This window comes from Ambystoma mexicanum, chromosome 2p (assembly GCF_040938575.1).
Source record: "Ambystoma mexicanum isolate Mex_15411 chromosome 2p, UKY_AmexF1_1, whole genome shotgun sequence".
NCBI lineage: Eukaryota > Metazoa > Chordata > Amphibia > Caudata > Ambystomatidae > Ambystoma > Ambystoma mexicanum.
Window position 1 is genome coordinate 342,071,134 of NC_090923.1, and position 21,988 is coordinate 342,093,121.

Here is a 21,988-nt window from a genome sequence, read left to right on the forward strand (position 1 = left end):
TGCATTAATGTACTAATGCTAGTGTCTTTTTCCCCATAGGGGCCGGGGTACGGAATGCCGGGGAACAGGCACCGACCCGAGATGAGAGGTGAAATCCTTGTAGAAATCAGGTAAGTCTTGAATGAGCGTTTTTTGGTAATGTCTTTTCATTCGCTCATTAACGCTGATGTCTCTTTTTCCCCTTAGGGGCCGGGGTCCGGAAATGCCAGGATGCGGCGCGGACCCGAAATGAAGAGGGAATGAATCAACAGGTAAGTCTTAACATGGAGATTTAGCTTTCCTTATTCCCTTCTCTCTCTCACCTTTTGTTCTGGTGTTTTTCTCCCTAGGCACTGGGGCGTGACTGCGAATCTGGATGATCGCTGCTGAACATGGAGGCGCCCTGTAAAGGTGAGTGGAATGCGGCGCTGCAGCGATCGACGCGATGAGCTTTTAAATTAAAGTCTTCCTTTTCAGGATTGTCTCCGGGATGCGGATTTAGCAGGTAAGGACTTTTCCTTCTTCTGTTCTCTTCTTCTCTTCCTTTGCAGGTGATCCAGGATGCTGGCAGGCGTGGCAGAAGTCAGGATGCAGGAGCAGACACGGTGAGCGTCCAGCTGCTAGATGCAGAACATCGCGAAGCACGTGTGGCTGTTCGGGTGGGGTTTAAATAGCCTTGGGAGAAGTTCCAGGTATGTATCCTTCCTCCAATCAGGTATGTATCCTTCCCCGACCACGCCCGGATGGTAAATTAGTCCCACAGGTAAAGTAGTTCCTTTCAGGCCTCAAGGAGTCTGCATCAGGTAAGTGCACCCGAGCATTCCCATAATGAGCCTGGTGCCTATGGCGCCAGGACTTATGTCTTTTATGAGCCTGGCGCCTATGGCGCCAGGACACTGTCCAAAGGGCCCCTATATGGGGTTGCTGGGTCCTTCCTTGGGGACTGGATGTCCGCTTTCGGGGACGCCGGGCTTGAACCGGCTCCCCGGGAGCGGGCATCATGACACTTTTCTCCCGAAGGTAGTGACGGAATTTCATTTGGCCCAGAAGGTTGTTCTTCGGGCATTCTATCCTCCTCCGCATCCTGGTAAGGAAGAGGAGAGGCTCCATAGGCTTGATCCTAGGAGAGCTTTAAGCTTTTATGTTTCACGCATGTCCCGGGTCAGAGTGGACGATCAACTCTTTATTGGTTACGCTGGAAAGCGTTTGGGGCAAGCTGTGACGAAACAGACTTTGTCTCGCTGGATTATTTTGGCCATCTCGGAGTGTTACCACTTGGCGGGTAAGGACCCACCGGCTGGCTTGCGGGCCCATTCTACCAGGGGTATGGCTGCATCTACTGCCCTGCAGAGGGGTGTTCCTATTCGCAACATCTGTGATGCAGCCACCTGGGCTTCAGTACATACATTTGTACGTCACTATTCCCTCGATTCCATCCGAGGACAGGATCTGGCCTTTGGCAAGGCGGTCCTTTGCTCTGCTATTTGATTGGCAATTCTAAATTTTGATTATAAATTCTTTCCCTCCTCCTTGCTCTGGTACTGCTTTGGGAGTCTGTCATAGATATGGAATACGTCGGAGGACCCAATCCCCTCGAAGAACAAGTTACTTTCTTACCTGGTAACGTTCTTTCGATGGGATGGTCCGACGACGTATTCCATATCGCTCCCTCCCTGCCTTCCCCGCTGCAGAATTTCTTTTGCGATTGCAGCTTACGTTCCGCAAGGCTTTGTGTCTGACTGGCAGTTGACTAATGTCACACGTTCTGGGGGAAAAAAACTACTACTGAGGCTACGGGCGTCATGCGTCCTACTAATCACATCGGATGACGTCGGACGTCGGAGGAGGTCCTCGACGACGGCGCATCAACGTCATCGACGCAGACGCCAAAAAAAGTTTCTGAAGCAGCACAGCTGTGGTGGTTACATGTCATAGATATGGAATACGTCGTCGGACCATCCCATCGAAAGAACGTTACCAGGTAAGAAAGTAACTTGTTCATTTCCTTTTTTTAATACAAAAATTGAACTCTATTCTGTGGTTCTTTTCCTGTTATCCCAAGATATGGACATTGTATTTCAGTGGTGTTCAGTAGAAATCACAAATTCTCCCATCACAGCTTCTGATAATACAGAATGTTTTTGTCACCCCAAGATGAATTATTCTGATTGCAGTTGATTGTAGTTGACAAGGCCTGTGTGTTTATAGTCCACATCCCATCCCCAAGGTCATTCCAGTGGACAGGCAGAACATACATCCAAAGTCAATGGATTGCATTTCCTGTGCGGATTCCTTATCTTTGACAGATTTCACCATCAATGCCTTAAATTTGGATGGAGTGGCTTGAGAAGCACATAACAGAAAAAACCTAAAAACCAAAGACATGCTGAATCACATCCTCTGAACAAAGAATCCATTCTAGAATACGGATTCAGATGACAACCCATAAAGGATGCATATAGATAAGGGAAAATAACTGCATTATGTATTTTCTGAACTGGAAACTCCAACAAAAAAACAAATGCATCCAGTTTAGGTATAGTTAGTAGAATGTTTGATAACTCCTTCAGGTGAAGTCTTATAGCACAGCTTGATTAATGCAAATATGCATCTGAAAAATGTATGCTTAGACACAGCTGCGCCCCTAGGTGCAAGCACATAGGCAACAAAAATGGGTTCTGCACAACTATGCCTAAGCTGTGGAGAAGGCGAGCCACCAGGCACTGTGCTGCCCCAGCCGCTACCTGATGTGTCTCCCAGCGGGTGGATGAGGAGGAATTCCTCCCTCTCACTGTCCTCCCAGACACACAGTACTATCTAATTAGTGGTCATTTTGAGGGATGTTGGCCAGTAGACCTACACCTCATAAATTGCCCCACATACTCGCGTATATCATACACTTCCGCAAACCATGGTGTTCACAAGTCACAGAGAAAAAGTATAAATTTTACCTGAATGAAAGCCAGAGAGAGAATGCTTGCATACTTCATGCATCATCACTCTGAGTGCAGCACGAGCCTTATCAGAACAGACAGACTGCAAGAAACAGCAGCCCTTCCCACCATGTAGAAATATTTCAAGATGGTGCTGCATGGCATGAATACTTGCTGGCCCTTATTAGCACCACAGCACCAATAACGACTATCAGGATACAAAGTCAATGCTAATAATAGCATAATAAGGGACATTAGGAATCATCTAGGGAATAAACTATCAGACTTGAGAACACAAACTTAAAGGAGGAATAACTGATCAGGAAAGAGGTCAGAAGAGAAGCCGTACTCCACAGAATATAAAAGGGGCTGAGAAAGCTCACTCGCAGAGGGAATCCTGGAGGAGGCAGACATGCCCATCCATGCTCCTTGACACAAGGGCCGATCCTGCATGGAAGGAAGCAGGAAGGGAGTAATTATTGGAAAAAAGCACTACTCATATGGATGAGACTTGGAGAATTCAGGGTGGGAACATTTCAGGTTAAAAACTGCTAGCCACTCACCTCTGCAGCTCTCCATATACACAGGGCATGCCCCTTCTTACTCACAAAGGCCAATTACCATTTGCAAATGGCTTGTGGCAAAAGAAAATGTTGATGCTAACTGTTCTCCATTACATAGGTTCTGCAAATGTTCACCTTATTCAGATGGAAAGTAACTGCAGAACTGCCATAGGTTACGGGTAATCAATTAGAGAGAATTGTGGGGTGGGTTGACGGATGAGGACTCTGTGGGGGAAGGACTTATCTATCAGAATGAATATTTCCAGAGGTAGGTAATTTGTTCTTTTAATGAGTAGCTTCCTCTCACAGAGTCCTGATCTCTACTAGATTCCAAGAGCCATACAGGAAATGGATCAGGGAGGACAGAAATGAACCAGCATTTACAGCAAACATTTCTTCTGATAGAGAGAGTGACCAAACTACCTGCCAGAATGGAAACAGTAATGGAATGACCTGACAGATGTCTAGAAAATGGATAAACTCATTGTAAGAAAGAGGTTCCAGCAAGACCTCTAATGAATTGAACCCAATGAAATGCAGGGACCTCCTTGTCTACCAGAGAACAGCACTCTGAGACGTACAAGGACAAGGACAATCCAGGTGGACAGTCTCTATTTGGACACAGCTCTTCCTTCACAAACATCAGCAAAGGTCACAACAGCTGGAAATCCTTTCTGAAATCTCTCGTGTGAACATAAGGCTCTCCTGGGGTAGAGGTAATGGAAGCACTCTGCCAAATTGCAAGGTTTAGGAGTCAGAAAAAGCACTGAACAATTCATTTTCTGTGAGGGGGTGTACTCAGTCACAGGAAGGAAGGACGGCACCCTAAGAGTAAGCTTCAAAGGGAGAAAGGGAGGATTCACAGACAGAGCCTTGAGCTCACTCACTTACCTCACTGAAGGGAAGCCAGGAAAATCCACTCAGGGATGAGTAGATGTAAAAACCAAGTTTGCATGGATTCAACAGGAAAATGAAAACCAAGTTAAAATCCCACGTAGTAACAACAAACTGATGTGCTCATACAACAGGTGTTAGCCTTTTCAAGAAATGCATACCTGCACAATGGAAAGGGATCCCTGCTTGGGTGTCCTCTTAAAAACAGAAATGACAGCCAAGTATCTATCCATCATGCTAATCTGGTGACTTTCCCTAGCGAGGTATAATAAAGATACCAACTAGGAGGCTGTGAAGTAGTATAGGCGATCTGGGTTCTCTTTTTCTCATCATGAGCTGGAAAACTGATCTTCTGGCTGACAGAATGATGCCCAGGACCTCAACAGACAGATACCGCATCTTGTAACTAAGTCACTCAACAGTCAAGCATGTAGGCTGAGGCTGCTCTGGCAAGGGTGGAGGATCCTTTCCCCTGCCTGAAACAGCAGGTCCACCCTCTTCAGGAGGCACCAAGTTCCAGCAGCTTTGTGAACATTGTAAGAGCTGAGGAAAGATCAAAAGACAGTACTGTCAACAAGAAGTGTATGTCATCCACCACAAACACCAAGGATCTCCAATGTTCCAGATGGATCGATACATGAGAATATGCAATCTGAAGATGCAGGGCCACCAGCAAACCCTCAAGATATACATCCTGTAGAATCGTTGTAAGGTCCACAAACTTTAAACAGGAACAAGTTCAACAGGTGCAAGTCAAGGATCAGTCACGCATCACCCTCTTCTGGGGTATCAAAAAGTTCTGATAATAGCAACCCTTCAACATCTCCTCCAGCAGACCAGTACAATGACAATGTACCGTACCATGACCTAAGAAGGAGCAACACATTTGAGTAGGGCATTTGAATGGGGACAGCAAAAGAAATTAAGGTCTCAAGTGGTTGCTGAGGGTAGGGAAGGCAGAAACGTCTAGAAATGGCCTCATGGAACAGACACAGCTCCCTCCCACTTGTGTGGTGTTTGTACTTCAGATTAAAGCAACTTTTTGGAACCTGTGAGGAAGGGCCAGAGAATACAGAAGTGTTTCAACTAGCAGCACCTAAACCATTGGCATGGCAAAAATAGCATTGCTATTGTTGCCTCTCTGTCCCCTGACAAGTCGTTGTAAAGAATTGGGAGCACACACTACTGATCTCAGCATCTCTGGAATATTTATTAAATCTCTGTAACAGTAAGCTGAATGTGAGGACGCCAGTTCTCCGCCTCACCCTGTATAAACAGTAAGTCAAAATGCACAGAGGCCTCTTCCCAAAGCTGGAAACAGTTCCAAAATGCAGATTTGGCTCGGATGGGGGAAACAGACAACAAGTTGTACATTCTTTGCTGTTGCTAATTAACGCTAGGCTATAAAATACAATGCTGTTTGAAGTCAACTGAAACGACTCATAAGAGGGTATACCGTGATTATAAAGAAAAATAAATAACAAATAGCTTTTATAACAAAAAATAAATAAGGAAAACAATGTGGAATTTTGCTTGAAAGTAAATATGGGGTGGGGTAAGGGGTTAAAAAGGCAAGGGGTGATGGGGTAATAAAGGTAGTGTTAGGCAAAATTATATGCAATACCCTTTGGGAACACCAGACACAATACACATTTATTTCACTCTTCAGTTGTATAACATTACACTATTATAAGCAGTTCAAAAATCACTCTCTTAATACACCACACCACTTCCCTTAAATTCCAGTTAAGCTCACAAAATGAAGTGGGAGCAAAATGGCACTCCAGCAATTTAAAAGGGAGGGAAAGACAATGTTATTAGAAATTAAATCAAAGCAACAGGCAAGTACAGGTAAGTACTCAGGGCAATTGAACAAGATGAACTGCAGTGATAAAATCAGGTAGAAAAGGCTTAAGGCCAAAGTCAATGGGTCAAAAGTCTTTTGCTTAAGATCACACATTTCAGGGTGGTTTGCGGTAAGGTTCGTGGCACGGTTTCCGGACGAGGTTGGTTGATAGAAAAGTTAGTTCAAAGAGAAGAGAAGGACAAGCCCTTCTTCACTGCGGTGGAACGAAACGAGCAACCGGATTTGCACAATACCTTGCAATGGAGAGGAAGCTGTAGCTGAGGTGGACGTTCCTGGTAGGTCCTGCAGGCTCACGGTTCCTGAAGCGACTGTCGGACTGACAAGAAGTAGGAAGACTGGAGGGTCCTGCACTACCCAGGGAAGAAACCAGCAGCAGAGCAAAACAACGAATAAAAGGTGCGCTCCTTAAAACCCAAACACCTTCCTGGCTATCCGGCCCACTGTAACTCTTTACAGCGAATTCGACCAGAGGAGGGGTCCTGGCTTGCAGTTTGGGCGAACTGGTTGGTCCCACCAACTCAAGGGAAGAAGTTTCCTGGGGGATCTTCTCTATCGTCAGATTCTGAAGATTCGGACCTGCAGCAGGGCTTCACCGGGCAGTTCAGTCATTGTAGGGGTCCTCTTCTGTCAGCTCCTCGTAGGTTTGTATTTTGTATTTTATTGATTTATATAGCGCCTTACGCCAAAGCGCTGTACATAGAACAACATGATACATAAAACATGAACGATAAACTGTTGAAGCATAACAATATGAATCAATCAAACAACAAAACAATGGAAAGAGCAATTAGCTGAAGGGGAGGGAGGAAAGGGAGATGGGACAAGTTGGGGGTGGAGTGAAGGAAGAGGAGGGCAGGAGGGGGAAAGGGAGGGAGGAAGAAGGGTGGGGGGCAGAGGGGGGAGGGGAGAGAGTCAGGGAAAAAGAGACAAGAAGGGGGAAGTAGAAGGGGGTAGGGGATTCAAGGAGGAGGATGGAGAAGGAGAGATTTAAGGGAAGTGCGGAATGAGGGGAAGGTGGGGGAAGAACAGATGGCAAGAGGAAGGGAGTTCCAGTGTAGAGGAACTAAGAGCTGGAAGGAGCGAAAACGGGAGGAGGCACAGGGCGGAGGGGGTGAAGTGAGAAGGAAATGGTCAGCAGACCGGAGGGAATGGGAAGGGGAGTAGAAGGAGAGAAGGGAGGAGAGATAAGGGGGGGGGCAAGACCATGAAGAGATATGAAGACAAGTCAGAAAAATTGAAATTTAAGTTGGGAGTGAAAAGGAAGCCAGCCAAGGTAGGAGAGAGAGGAAGAGATGGAATCACAGGAGGTAAGGGGACAGAGGGTGCGAACAGCAGAGTGGTAGATGGATTTAAGAGGGGCAAGGTGAGAAGTAGAAGTCCAAAGAGTAAGGAAAAGCAGTAGAAGAGGCAGGAGAAGATAAGGGAGGAGATTAAGAGTTTAGTAGCGTGGAAAGTGAGAGAGGGGTGGATTTTGCAAATGTTGAAGAGGTGGAAGTGGCAGGAGCGAGAAGTGAGGGAGATGTGTTGGGAGAAGGAGAGAGAGGAGTCGAAGAGAACACCTAAGTTACGAGCCTGAGAAGAGATAGGGAGATTGGAGGGAGGGAAGTGAATGAAAGGGAGAGGAGAGGGAGGAGATAGAGAGTTAGAGGGAAAAAATAAGACTTCTGTCTTGTCGGTGTTGAGAGAGAGAAATTGGGAAGACATCCTGTTCTTGATGGCAGTAAGGCCGGAAGAGAGTTGTAGGTGGAGGTCAGTTGAGAAGGAGGAGAAGGAGAGGAAGAGTTGAGTGTCCTCGGCATAGAAGTGGTGGGAGATGCCAAATGAGGAGATAACAGGGGCAATGAGGGAGGTGTATAGAGAGAAGAGGAAAGGGCCTAGGACAGAGCTTTGGGGAACGCCATATTCAAGAGAGGACCGGCCACCCCAGGAGACTGTAAAGGAGCGGTAAGAGAGGTAAGAGGATAACCAGTTGAGTATGGAGCCTTTGAAGCGAAAGGAGGAGAGAGTGTGAAGGAGGCTGCAGCGAGATCAAGGAGAATAAGGATAGAGGATTGTTTAGCATGGCGGGCAGTAAGAAGGGAGTTCAGAATAGAGGTGAGAGCAGTTTCAGTGGAGTGTTCAGGACGAAAGCCTGATTGGAAGGGTGGTAGGAGAGAGGAATTAGTGGTAAAGGATGAAAGTTGAGAGTATGCAAGGGGTTCGAGAAGCTTGGAGAGTAAAGGGAGAAGAGAGATAGGTCTGAAATTCGAGGTGAGGCATGGGTCAGCAGAAGGCTTCTTTAGTATGGGGATGATCGTGGCATGTTTAAAGGCAGAGGGAAAGGTAGCGGAGGAGAGACAGAGTTGAAGAAGGAAATGAGGTAGGGGACAAGAAGAGGGTAAATCTTAGCGATGAGAAGGGAAGGGAGAGGGTGAGTAGGGGCAGACGTGGGATGGGCTTTGGATAGGAGGGTGGAGACTTCAGAGGGGGAGACAGGCGAGAAGGAGGACATGCAGGAGGGAGGAGGGGAGAGAAGAAGAAGGGAAGTCATTGGTGGAGGTGAGAATTTTTTGCCAAGGGGAGACAATCTTAGAAGAGAAGAAGTTAGCGAAGTCAGAAGGAAAGAGTGAAGAATTGGAGGAGGGATGAGGAGTAGGGGGAGAGAGGAGTCGAGAGAGAGTTTGAAAGATACGGCGGGGGTGAGTCGCTTGAGATTGGAGTAGGTTAGAGAAGTAAGAGGATTTAGCTGAGGTCAGACAAGATTCGTAGATGGAGTGATAAGAGAAGTAAGAGGTTTGGTTAGATAGCGAGGGAGTTTTGAGCCATAGTCTCTCGAGACGTCTGAGAAGGCGTCTCATAGAGAGGAGATGAGGAGTGAGCCAAGGTTGAGAGGGTTTCCGGGTTGGGCGGAAGGACGAAAGAGGGTAGAGATAATCAAGGGAGGATGAAATAGCAGATGAAAGGGAGGAAAGGGCATCATTCGCCGATAATAAGGAGTAGTCATGGAGAGATGGGAGAAGAGAAGTGCAGGTGTCGGTGAAGAGGGAGGGGTCAAAGTTGCGGAAGTCACGTTGGGAGTAGACTGGAGCGGAAGGGTAAGGAGAGGAGGAGTGAGGGAGAGGAGAAAGGGAAAATGAGAGTAATGCATGGTCAGAGAGTTAGACAGGGAGGGTAGAGACAGGTGAAGGGGGGCAGGAAGAGTTAAAGATGAGGTCAAGGGTGGAGCCAGGGGAGTGTGTAGGAGAGGAGGGGAAAGCAGGTAGGAATCAAGGATAGAGAGGAGGGGAGAGGATTGAGGGGGAGAAGGGAGATGAAGATTAAAGTGGCCAAGTACTGACAGAGGAAGAGGAGGGAGAGATTAGCGAGAGGAGGTGATCCAGGTCTTCATAGAAGGAAGAAAGTAGTCCAGGGGGTCGATAGATGATCAGGAGAGAGATAGGGTGGGGAGAGGAGAAGGATTTGTAAAGGAATTTAAAGGAAGGGAAAGAAGGGAGGGCTGGAGGGGAGGAGGAGGAGATAAACTTGGGGTGGTAGAGGAGGCCAACACCTCCACCACGGCTGGTAGCACGAGGGGTATGAGAGAAGGAGGAGGAGGAGGAGGTGGTTGTAACGCTCACCTGATTCCCACGGAGACGCAGGTCTGGCTTCGAGTGCTGATGCTTCTTCAATAGTGAAGCGCAGGACTCTGAAGATGGACAGGAAGGGCCCCTCTACTCTGGCTTCTCCGGCTCACAGGAATATTCCCCTGTGCGTGAAAAGGGAGTATTACCTACTGACTGAGTTATGCTCAAGCCTCCCACTCTCTTCCAACCCTCCACGATACCCTTCCACGATTCCCCGTGAAGTCTCACCTTAGGGTCAGGAAGGATGAGCTCTCCTTCCTGCTTCTGATGCAGGGGCGCGTTGAAACCCAGTTACTTCACTGGATTGAGGATTGATGGGAGTTCAGGTAAGCTTGACTATTCAGGTAAGGCTCTGTAAAAGTTCTGTTGCAAGTTCAAAAGTCCAAGCTTAATAATAATGTTCATTGTCTTTTTCCCCATAGGGGCCGGGGTCCGGATGCCTGGGAGCGGCAAGACCCGAAATGAAATGGGAATGACCCAACAGGTAAGACTTAGAAGGAAACTGAGCTTTTCCTATTCCCTTCCTTCTCTCACCTTGTTCTTCTCTTTTTCTCTCTAGGCTCTGGGAAGTGGCTGTGGATCCGGATGATCACTGCTGAAGACGGTGGCGTCCAGGAAAGGTGAGTGAAATGCAGCGCTGCAGTGATTGTAGCGAAATGCTTTTAAAATGATGTCTTCCTTTTCAGGATCGTCGGTGTGATGTCTCTGTGGTGCTGATTTAGCAGGTAAGGTCTTTTGTCTCCCTTTGCAGGTGACCCAGGATACTGACAGGCGTGGCTGAGGTCCAGATGCAGGAGCTGACACGGTGAGCGTCCAGCTGCGAGGAGCAGAACAACACGAAGCGTGAGTTGCTGATCGGGTGTGGTTTAAATAGCTTTGGTAGAAGTTCCAAGTGTGTATCCTTCCTCCGATTAGGTATGTATCCTTCCCCGACCACACCCGGGTGGAAAGTAGTCCCACAGGTAAAGTAGTTCCATTCAGGCCTCAAGAGGGCCTGGATGTGGCAGCATGGTCTGCATCAGGTAAGTGCACATTAAAACACTTGCACACATGTCTAGCTTTATGAGCCTGGCGCCTAAGGCGCCAGGACAGAGGTCCAACATGAGCCTAAGGCGCCAGGACTGTGTCCCAAGGGCCCCAGCTTGGGCCCGCTGGCACTCCCCTGGGGGAAATGATGCCTGCCTCTGGGGTTGCTGGGTCGGACCTGGCTCCTTGGAGGTAGGCATCATGACAGTGGTTAAGGAAGCTGGGACAGAAGTGTTATGGGGGGGGATCCAGGTTTCAGTTAAACATAGAAAGTGGAGGTTGAGGCGAAAGAATAAGTCGAGAATTGCTGCGGTTTTATTGCAGATGGATCTGGCGTTCCAGAGTGCCATGTTCATGTGATTGGAATGGTGGGCGAGAGGGGGGTAAAGAAGATTAGGGCGGTGAGTGAGGGATGGTGAGGTGCGGGAGGGGTAGTGGGGGGAATAGGGGAGAGGACTGGGCATAAGGAGGAGGGAAAAGGAGAGAAGGAGGGAAAGGAGAAAGTGGGAGTGAAGAAAGGGGGGGGAGAAAGGAGGGCGAAGAGAAGATTTGGAGGATTGCATAACAGGGGCTCAAAAATAAGGCAAGTCAAGAGGGCCGTAATTGGGTTCTTGAACAGTAACACTGGGAGGGCTTCAGGCAGCAAAGGTGGTAGAGTGCCAAAGGAGAGTCTGCAGTGATCTGTGGGAGGCCAAGGCAAGAGCGGGGAGAGTTGTAGGGGGTGGACTGGGGCAGAGGCAGGTGTTATGAGCAGACACTCTGGTGGGGTATCAGGCAGAGGTGGTAGAGCTGGGGAGGGACTGTGAGCGGACGGCCAGGAGAGTCAGGCAGGAGAAGGAGAGCGCTGGTGTCAAGGCAGGTATGAGTCACTCCGGGCAGTCGTAGCCCTGTAGAGCCCAGAGAGTCAGCGTGGAGAGAGGACCAGGATCAGAGCGGAGGGAGCTCTGGCAATCTACTCCCCGCAGGCTGCAGCAGACTGATGTCGGCTAAAGCCAGGATGTTGGTCAATCCAGTAGACGCAATACTGTGGGAAGGCAGATACCAGGGTAGGGCACGTGCAACAGGGAAAAGTCACAGAAGGACCATGGTGTGCCAGAGGAGACAGGCTGACTCAGGCAGGTGATGTTGGCTGTGGGTGGCCAAGATGGCCGACGCCAGGGTGGTGGACCCCCACGTAGGTGCAGTCCCACGGTTAGACAGAGGAGGAGACAGGTTGACTCAGGTGGGCGATGTCAGTTGGGGGTGACTGAAGACGGCCGACTCCAGGGTGGTGGACCCGCACATAGGTGCAGCCCACAGCAAGATAGGTGCCAAGACGATGTTCAGGTGCCGGGACAATCCCTACAGGTCAATGGAGCGCAAGAGGGATCTGTCAGGTGCCGGCGGGTGGAAGCAGCACAGTCCCCCACTGGTCTGCAGAGTGTCGGAGGGACCAGACAGGTACCGGCGGGTGGAAGCAGCGCAATCCTCCACAGGTCCACAGAGTGCTGGAGGAACCAGACAGGTGCCAGCGGGGGAAACAGCACAATCCCCACAGGTCTGCAGAGCGCTGGATGAAACAGACAGTTGCCGGCGGGTGGAAGCAGCACAATCCTCGATAGGTCCACAGAGCGCTGGAGGGACCAGTCGGTTGCCGGCGGGGGAAGCAGCACAATCCCCCACAGGTCCGCAGAGCGCTGGAGGGAACAGACAGTTGCCGGCGGGAGGAAGCAGCACAAACCCCCACAGGACCACAGAGCACGGGAGGGACCTGTCGGGTGCCGGCGGGAGGAAGCCGCACAATCTCCCATAGGTCCGCGGATGCAGGACAATTCCCCTTAGGCCTGTCGGCGAGTCCCTATCCAGACAGGACCCGAGGTCTGTGATGGAGATGGCCCGTGGATGACGGAAGGGATCAGGCAGTCACGACCCGCCGATGGTCACCAGAATGGGTCAACAGACGCTGCAGTAGGGACCTCGCACAAATGAAAATGGCCGCCAGAGACAGGGGGAACCAAGATGGCAGCAGACAGTCACTACCCAGACGGGACCCCGGGGATGTCAGGATCGATCCGGGCGGTCGTGAGTCAGCTGAGACTCGAGTGGTCGATGCCGCAGCAGGCTCCAGGATCGATCTGCAGGTGCTGGTGAAACCCAGAGGCAGACAGTGTACGGCTCCATCCCAGCCAACCACAGCGCAGGAAGGAACACCGCGAGAGCCGGGTAGATGGCAGAGCAGAAGGAGGCCTCACCCGGAGCCGATGCAGCAGTGGCTGAAAGCGGGTCCGATTTTGGCAGAGGTCGGAGTCAGAGGGACCTCAGGAGCAGGGCAGCAGGAACGGACAAAGGTAAGTGGCAGAATTACTGTTCAAATTGTTTTATTTTCAGATAGATTCAGCCTGAGTAGAGGAGGCGCCGGCACAGGCAGCCGAGCTTCTGCGCCCCCTGGTGGTATGAGATGTTGGCTCATACCACCAGAGGGTTCTTTCATCCAGTCCCAGAGACCTGCTTTTTATGCAGTTTTCCCCCATTCATACAGCCTGGCTGTCAATCACACAGCAGGGTGGCTGTCCTGGCAAGGACTGTCCCCTTAGCCAATCAAACAGGAGTGCAACTTGGGTTACCAAGGGAACCCATGGCAGGGGTCCAAAGATCCCTCCCTCACATCCTGCCTACCCAGACTTTCAGGCGCCTTAAGGTAGGCTTCTGTGCAGAAGCCCGCGAAAAGACAGCGAACAACGGAATCATCCCCGGTTTGGCGCGCAGAGAAAAACAGGAGAAAGACTTTAACAAAAAGAAATGGCGAATAAACCCAGCCGGAGCCAAAATAAAATGTATTTGGACAAGCGGGTTTATGTTCGAGGCTAATATAATAGACTAAAACAATACCACGTTTATATAAGATAACCCCAGTAGAAAGGTTAGGGTAGTTACCACTGCCACCAGCCAAGTCTTAATGTAAAGGGAGTGAAACAATCTCCAAGAGACACAGACAAAAAGGGATAACAATTAACCCTTTCCAAAACTCCATGTAAGATGGGGTGTACTGGGTTTGTGGTTTAAAGTGACTAAAGTAAAGTTAATGGCAACTTTACCTTTTCTGGGGGACAGTAGTCATCCCCAGAAAATGGAGTCAGTGGGAAGTCTCAAAGACAACCCTGTGTTACTGCACTGAAGGGGCTGTGTAACACATATGAAAAATATGAGGCCATGGAGTAGGTGAAGCTCCAGTGCTCAAGATCACACAAAAAGTGAAAACACACACAGCAAAACACATGTAAGAGTGGGAAAAAGGCTCACACTCTTACCAGGTGAAAAAGATTAATCCTAGAAATCCAGCAAAGCTGCTGAGGGGCTCATAGGTAAGGGAAATCAGGTAGGGAAACGGGGCGTTTGGGGGGGACCCCCTCAAAATAAACAAAGAAAATAATTAGTTATTTTTTCATTACTTCGTTATTTATATATTTGTTATAAACACATGGAACAGATAAGAGATGTCTTCTTCGGATTAAAGAGCTGACGAGCAAATTCGGAGTCAAGTTGATCACACATAGGGATGGCACTGTTTAGTGTCTTGGGGATTGTGAAGAAGTCTTTGGCGGATGCTAGTGCGACAGGATGGGCTTGAGACTCTCTTGCTCTGGATGGCTACCTATCATTTTAAATATTTATTGTGTGAGATATGTGACCGAAGGTTCTCATTTAACTTACAAGGTGAATAATAGTGTTCGAACTCGGTACTGAAAATACCTAGTAAGTAGTACCCTGAGCTGGCTAGCTCAATTCTATCTTTTGTACGTTGATGTAATGTTTATCTCCATCTATATTTCTGTACATGATTTTATATCCTCCATTTTGTAATGTTGTGTAACGTATTATTTACCTTAAATGACGCTGTTGTAAGAGTTGGAGAATGGTGATTTTTAGTTGGATATTATTAACTGGGTTTTAAAGTTTGTTGTGGTTTAGAACCACGTTGGGATGTTAAAGTAAGTATAGTACAGTAAATTACACACTGTATTTTACATACATTTTTAAAGGTTAGATTATGTGAACATGAACTAATTTGAACTGCACACCAACTTTGTATAAAATGATTGAAGCCGATTGGTAATATTGGTATGATATCATGTCATATATCGTATGTTGTTTGTAAAGGTTCTTCGAACCATACACAAATAAAATAAAAAAAGAAATTAAAAAACATAGGGATGAGAACTGCTGCCAACCTTCCACATCCGGTATGAAGTGATCCACCCAGTTTAATATATTATCATAGTTGGGATCTCTCACCTTAGCCACTGCACCAAACACTCTATTCTGGGTCTTAATGAGCACAATACTGGTTTCTATTTGGCCCTGGACATCCACACGAAAACAGCAAGAGGTAAGTGTCACACTCCACCTTGTGAAGCGAAGAGATAATCTAGGGACATACGTTTATGGACCACGCATGCAGACATACTCTTAACCTCCAGCTGGAGAGCCTGTATTGCAGCTGTCATGGCATTAGAGAAGAACTTCAGTGAGGTGGACAAATTAGACAGTGCCCCTTTGTGTTCAACAAGCCCCCAGGTTGGGGGGTATACACAAAATACAGTATTGTATTAATTAGCGCGGGTCGTCTGCAGATTTTTCATCACTCCCTGTCTGGACCTGCGGCGGCTTCATGAGCTGGGGTGATGGGGAGTAAGCACACATATGAAGAGAGCGTTACTATTCCTACTGGGCAAATGCCCGCCCTGTTCAGGGGCAGTATCTTGTATGCACCTGGTCCACACAGCCAATAGAACCCAGGGTGGTGTAAGAATGGCAAAACATTCAGACTGTAATATGATTACCATTAACATGACCGAGGGCGCAGAACCAGAGATGTCTGGCAAGTTTTGGGAACATATATGTCAGTAGTGTTGCTAACAGCGCATAAGGAGGATGCACACAACTCTTTCCCAAGAGGTGCTACTTTGTGACCTTCAGAGTCTTTATCCTTTTCTTGTAATTACACATGACCCAATTGGGTAATATTCTGGCGGAAGGCAGATGCTTGTTGATATAGATCAGGGTCTGGCGAAAAGGTGACTAATGTCCACCAGAAAGACTCTGTTATAGGTTGTATGATTGCATACATAGAGGGGAGCACGCTTTGCAGGGTGCACCCTCAGGGTGTGTTTCCCCAGGCTGTTGCTTCACATTGTTCTCTAAATACTGCAGCCAAAGGTAGCCCCCATGCTTAGGGATCTGCAGGACGAGCTAGGAGGGGCAGGTGTCATTGATAGTGCGACAGACCATTTGCGCACAGCCAGCCGTTGCATAGATTGTATATGCGGGACAAAGATGCTGACAGATGGTAGACTGCATTGCCTGACCAATCAGTTGCCACTTCACACCAGACAGTCACCCAGACAGTTATTAAAATTATTAATCATGACCTTAGATGACCCATCTGGCCACAGTGTTCATGGCACAAGAACCAGAGAGGTGGCAAACAAATTGAGATAGATCTTACAGAGGGAAGTGGGTGAAACTTGCAGAATAAAGATGGCGGGGAAGGGGTAGAGACTCAAAGAAGTATTCAGCGGACATGGGACTTTGAGGACAAATAATGAAAGTTACATTTCCTGGGAGACAACATCTTGTAGACATGCGCATATATAATACTATAATAATATCATCTATTTCCTATATTGCGCTACGAACCCTTGGGTCTCATAGCGCTGAAACAACAGATGACATTATTATCCCACAGAGTGGTACTCAATTTATCGACCTCGGAAGGATGAAAGGCTGAGTTGACCTTGACCGGATTCAAACCTGCCACAGAAGGCTGGACACAGATATCAAGGGCAAGCGTTCAACTTGCTGCGCTGTCTGACCGGCTATAAGATATATTCCTATTAATATTATCATCACTATAACTGCTTCTCATCTCATATAAATATATATGAATATCGTTTTAATGAGTATAAAAAGACTAACCTTCTGTGACATCACAAACAAAAGCTGTTTTGAGGACCATGTTAAGAATAGTTTAATGTTAATGAACACGCCAAGACATTCTACTTTCTACTTTTGTAAACATACATTTCTTTTTATTTTTTTATTGTTTTATTACAGTCCAACGACTTGCTCTCAAATCTGTTTCCATTTGAATATTATTTTAACTAATGGCCCAGAGTTCCTATACTGGAAAATGACATACCTGTAGGAATTTGAGCCTCGCAAGAAAATCTATGACATAGCTTCCCAATGGTTTCAGACTTGGGTACGACCGTTTCGCCCAGTTCGCTGGAACCTTCCCCACAAGTACGCTGCCAGAAAGAGCTTCCAGTTCAGCATCCATAACTACTAGACCTTTTATTGCTTTTTGTAGGTTCTGAAGAGTACTGCGTATGGCTCTTAGTAAACTGGAAATAAAAAACACAAAGATAATATTTACCATATCGGAATGCCTTAGCAATGGAATGTTAAAATCACATGTGAAATAAGGAACAGGTTACTTACCTGTAACTCCTGTTCTCCAGCATGGATCTGGCATGGATTCACATGCTCATGAATATTCCCAGTTGTCAGGCTGGGAACCCTCGGTGAAAAAGAAAAGCAGCTTCGCTTGAGACTGAAACCTGCTCGTCTCCTCTATAACCAATCACTGTCCTTTGGGTCATACTGCCCCCTAGCAAATGTTACACGTTCTCCTAAGTTCCACTCCTGGAGGTCATCTCCAGATTTGGCTGTTCACGTAAAGTGGCAGTATGAACCAAGAAGGGCTACAGAGGAGAAGGAATGGCATGGATTCACATGCTCATGAATACGATTATACAGCTGTGCATACAAAGAACCACGGGATGTGGCAAGGATCAACAGAAGCAATACGCTTACCCCTGGAAAAGACTCACTCAACTAAACAGGTTGCGTAGCACCGGTTGGCCAACCAGGGACTCCTACCTGGAATCTCTGTTGTGAGAAATCAATGGGTATCTTCGCATGCTAGTCCTCGGGGACGTGTCATCTAGGTGGTCAGGACACGGCCATAAATTTTAGATCCAGTTCCTGTTGGTGGACCAGTGCGGGAGGATCACCTACACATACACTGGCCCGAGGAAGAGGGTTACTGAGAGTAACAACATTAACTTTCACATATCGTACTGGACATGTCCCACTAATCTGGTCAGACAAAGTCAGGCACTTGACTCTAAGTGCATACACCTGATGCCAATTATCTCTCCTCACACAAATAAAAGGCAGAACCCAAAGACACACTCTGAGCAAGGCGGACACAAGTAGGAGCAGAACATCTGGAACTAAGGCAAACCTACTGGAGCAGAGCGAAGGACCGAGGGGCAAGGGGCAAGAGCAGCGGATAGAAAACCCTGAGAGTCCCCTACCGGAGATTGTTGCCTCCGACAGGCCGTGGTAAACACCTGGAAAAGGCCAGATCCCGCAAGTGTAGAGTGCATTGTGTTTTAAGGATGCCAGCGACCCTCCCGGGCGAACGGCAGAGTTGGGGAGGTGAGGCCAAGCCTGTGGTACTAACCTTGAATCGTGAATTGGATATCGCAAAACCAAGAAAGAGACCCCCACAACTGGTGAGTTGGCAAGCGACCTGAGAGACCGGTGTGTGTTAAAGTTTGAAGTAGCAACATTATATCGCAAGTGAAGGCTGCACCCGTGTGGATGAGACGCAATAAAAGGCAGACCTGTGAATACATTTTGAAGTAGAAGACAGCTGCGAAATCAATGATACTAAATAATGGAGTGGTCTGGCGAAAGGAAGCAGCCCACTCAGAAGTCTCTGTGAGAGGTACATTGTTTGAAGCAATAAAGCAAATGAACAGCAAAAGTGAAATAAAGAAGTTAAACTTCTAGAGAAGGGGAGAGTGAAAGTTGAACTGTAAGCTTTGAGCCGAAGTGGTCCTTGTTAGGTAAGATATTCATAGTAATGGTAAATCTTCCTGACCTGTGTAAACTCCTGCTTTACTGATGGATTATTTTTCCGAATACCTCTATGAGTGGAAACCTTTTTCCACACTCACAGATTCTTTTACACTTTTTATGGGTGTCTTTTTAAAGTTATCCTCTTTGACCACTTCTTGACAATACGTTCCTGTTGTTGCTGGGTTGCCGTAGGGATTCCCCTATTAACTTTCTCTGCCTAACCTTGAGAGAACTACAGTTCCCAAGGGTAGAAAGGATCTTTGGATCTTTTTTACATTTTATGGGGAGTGCTGGGGGGTACAATGTATCCCCTTTCACACTAAAACTGTAACAATTCTGTTACAGGGATAAGCTTAACTTGAATGGCTGGTGGCAGTGATACCTTTTACTAATTTGGTGCACCTTTACCGCGGGCTGTGTTCACAGCTTCAGTAAAGGCACCCAAGTGTGCTCATTTTACCAAAATGGCCCCTGTCTTGTTTTTTCACCATTTTAGTGTTTCTTGTCGTTACATCTTCCTTCCCCTAACATCCAGGGTGGAGAATTCCTTTGTGTGATTTTTATCTGTGAAGCTCCAGACTGTCTGTGAAGGCAGGAAGCGAGGAAGGAGTCCAAACCTCCACAGCACTGTGTCTTCCTCCTTGCCTGAATGGGGACGAATCCCAGTGGGGGGCTGGCAGTCCTGATTGGACAACCAGACTGCCCCTTGTGCTAAAATGCAAGGAGAGAATGCAGAAGTTGTGCTGTAATTCCTGTTAAATACTCTGAACCTGGAAGCTGTAGACACGTTGACAACTGGATATAAAACCAAAGAGGATGATGAAGGAAAAGCAGCTGAGACGATTTCCAGTGACCGGAGAACCTGCTGTGTAACCTGAATTCCGAATCTCACTGAAACTTTGTGGGCATCCTGATGGATCTCCATAGGCACGATTTCAGTTCAACAAGGCCCCTCACCTGAGTGCTGGACCTTCATAACGATGACAATCTGACTGGTGATATTCTGCCTTCTTCTGTTCTCCTGAAAAAGGCGCTAAATCCACAGAGCCGCATCCAGCCATGAGGAAAACCTTGCCTAGAGCCTTCCCCGTTGATCCCTGCTGCAAAGTCCCTTTAAAGGGCCTGTTTTCAGTCACCACAACAAGGAATCCACCAACCGGGTTTTTGGCTGCAGATTCTGAAGTTCTCCTGCTTCAAAATCTTCTTCTGTACTGAGGTACTGTGCTGACTTGGGTATTTACTTACCTTAAGTCTCTTGTGATTCCTGTGTAGTTGTGGGGTGTTTTCTGTGATTGGGGGGCCTCTCGTCCAGTTCACCCAGTCCCACTGCTGGAATCCTCCTAGGGGGTCTTCTGTAAAGCCCCTGGATCCTCAACTAACTCTAAAGTAAAATACTCACCTGTTTGAACAGTCTTCCTAAGGAACTCTGACTATTGCTACTTTGAACCTATCCTGACACTGCCTGTTGGACACTAAACCCTAGTGACCACCCTTCAGACACTGAGAACACTTATGCTCCAAGAATAAGGAAACTACTTTTAAGGGATTGGGCCTTTTGTCTTGAAAAGAGAATACGTGTTTAAACGTTACTTACTTGTAAACGTCTTGGTTGGGAACAGTAACTCCGAGAGCAAACAATTACAAAAGGTCTTACTTACCTTGAATGTATGTTGCACTATTCTGAAAAGTATATGTAACATCTTTCTTTCATTAGAAACAGTTTTGCCATTCTAACAGAAAGTAGATGTAAGGGTACATTACTCACCTGTGATTTGATTGTGCCACTTCCCAAAAGTACTGCTATTGGTTTCATTTTATCATTCCTGTTGGGGTAATTGTATAAGTGTCCCCAACTGGGTCTTGCTTCGCCTGACTTGCTGTTAGCCTGTGCACAATAAGTCTGCATTAGGTTCTACCTACCAAGAATAACCTTGAGTCATTTGTAAACAGTAACACTGGGTTTTGCTTTCCCTGGTCTGTTTCAGACAGATACAAAAAGAGTCTTAGTTTTATACCTGCCCCAAGTTGCTGATAGCTCCTTGAAAAAGTATATGGGTTTTTCTGACCTTGAGTTAGCTGTATGCCATCCAAAAATAAGTTACAAGAGTTTCTGCTTATCTCAAACTGTGTTTCACTGATCTCAAAAGCACCTGTAATTAAATATTACATCCTTAGGTTTTAGGTTTACTCACCTACTATAACTGTGTGTTAGGGGCGTGGCTAGCCAGCCATGTAAGAGGCTGGAGGGACCTGGAGCTCCTGCAGTTCCGACAAGATACTGAGTCTGCCCTCTGGCAGATTGCAAGAAACCACCCTTAAAACGAAGGCCCAGCCACATAATATTGTGGGATATGAAATGAGCCATGCTAGGCTTGCTGCAGACCATCTGACATAAATATAATGGCGTTTCAAGTTTGCTGAATTGTCCGCGACCCTGCACCCAAAATGGCCGCCCGAGAAACAAAGGATCAAGATACAAAGTAACAGACTCAGCGCAGTGCAGCGCATCAGAAGATACGAATGGTAACTGATGAAGCTGCCAGAGGAAGCCATGTAAAGTGAGCGGGCCGCTGAAGCCCGATAAATCGGAGCACATCTACAGAGGCAGCACGTCACTTTGAAGACACACAGAGTGCCCCTGTACACCAGCGGCATGAGCAGCTGAGCAAACAGAGAACGAACGGACCCGTGGGCAGCTTCACCGTTCCTTGCTGTTGATGGGACAGCAACATGGAGCGGAGTGAAGCCGAGTCTCTGTGACAGCAGCCGGTCCAGATGACGGCGCTACACGGAGCAGACAGCAGGACACCCATATAGCCCCCCACAAAGGATAAGCCAATGGAGGGCAGTGAGGAGAACAAACCCGCGCAGGAGCGGGCCTGACACGGACTGAACGGAGCGTCTGTCTAATGGGCGAGGAACACAAGGCTGAATGCCAAGTGTGCAGCACCCGCGTCGGATATGCGAGGACCCGGGACCAGTGTGACACTAGAACGCACACCCGACGTAAGTATCATCAGCAGTGAAGATCCAAACTGAATGTAGCAACATACAGGATCTTGCATTGCACCGGATCACGTCAGCTCGATTAAGAGCCCCTGTCAAGAACTTTTTCACTCCAGAAACGCGCAACACGAGTGGAAGGCTCCCGATTGCCCTGGGCAGCTTGGGCAGCAGGAGAGAGGGCTTGAGAACAAAGAACGCAACAACCCC

At 47.6% G+C, this 21,988-nt stretch overlaps 1 protein-coding gene across 1 annotated transcript in view; it reads right to left on the reverse strand.

Annotated features, from left to right (window-relative positions):
• Nucleotides 1-21,988, reverse strand: part of DNAH12 (dynein axonemal heavy chain 12) — a 3,791,933-nt gene that overhangs the window by 294,900 nt on the left and 3,475,045 nt on the right. The window contains exon 70 of the mRNA XM_069643677.1: nucleotides 17,043-17,247. Coding sequence (XP_069499778.1) covers nucleotides 17,043-17,247 — 205 coding nt within the window. The remainder of the gene's footprint in view (nucleotides 1-17,042; nucleotides 17,248-21,988) is intronic.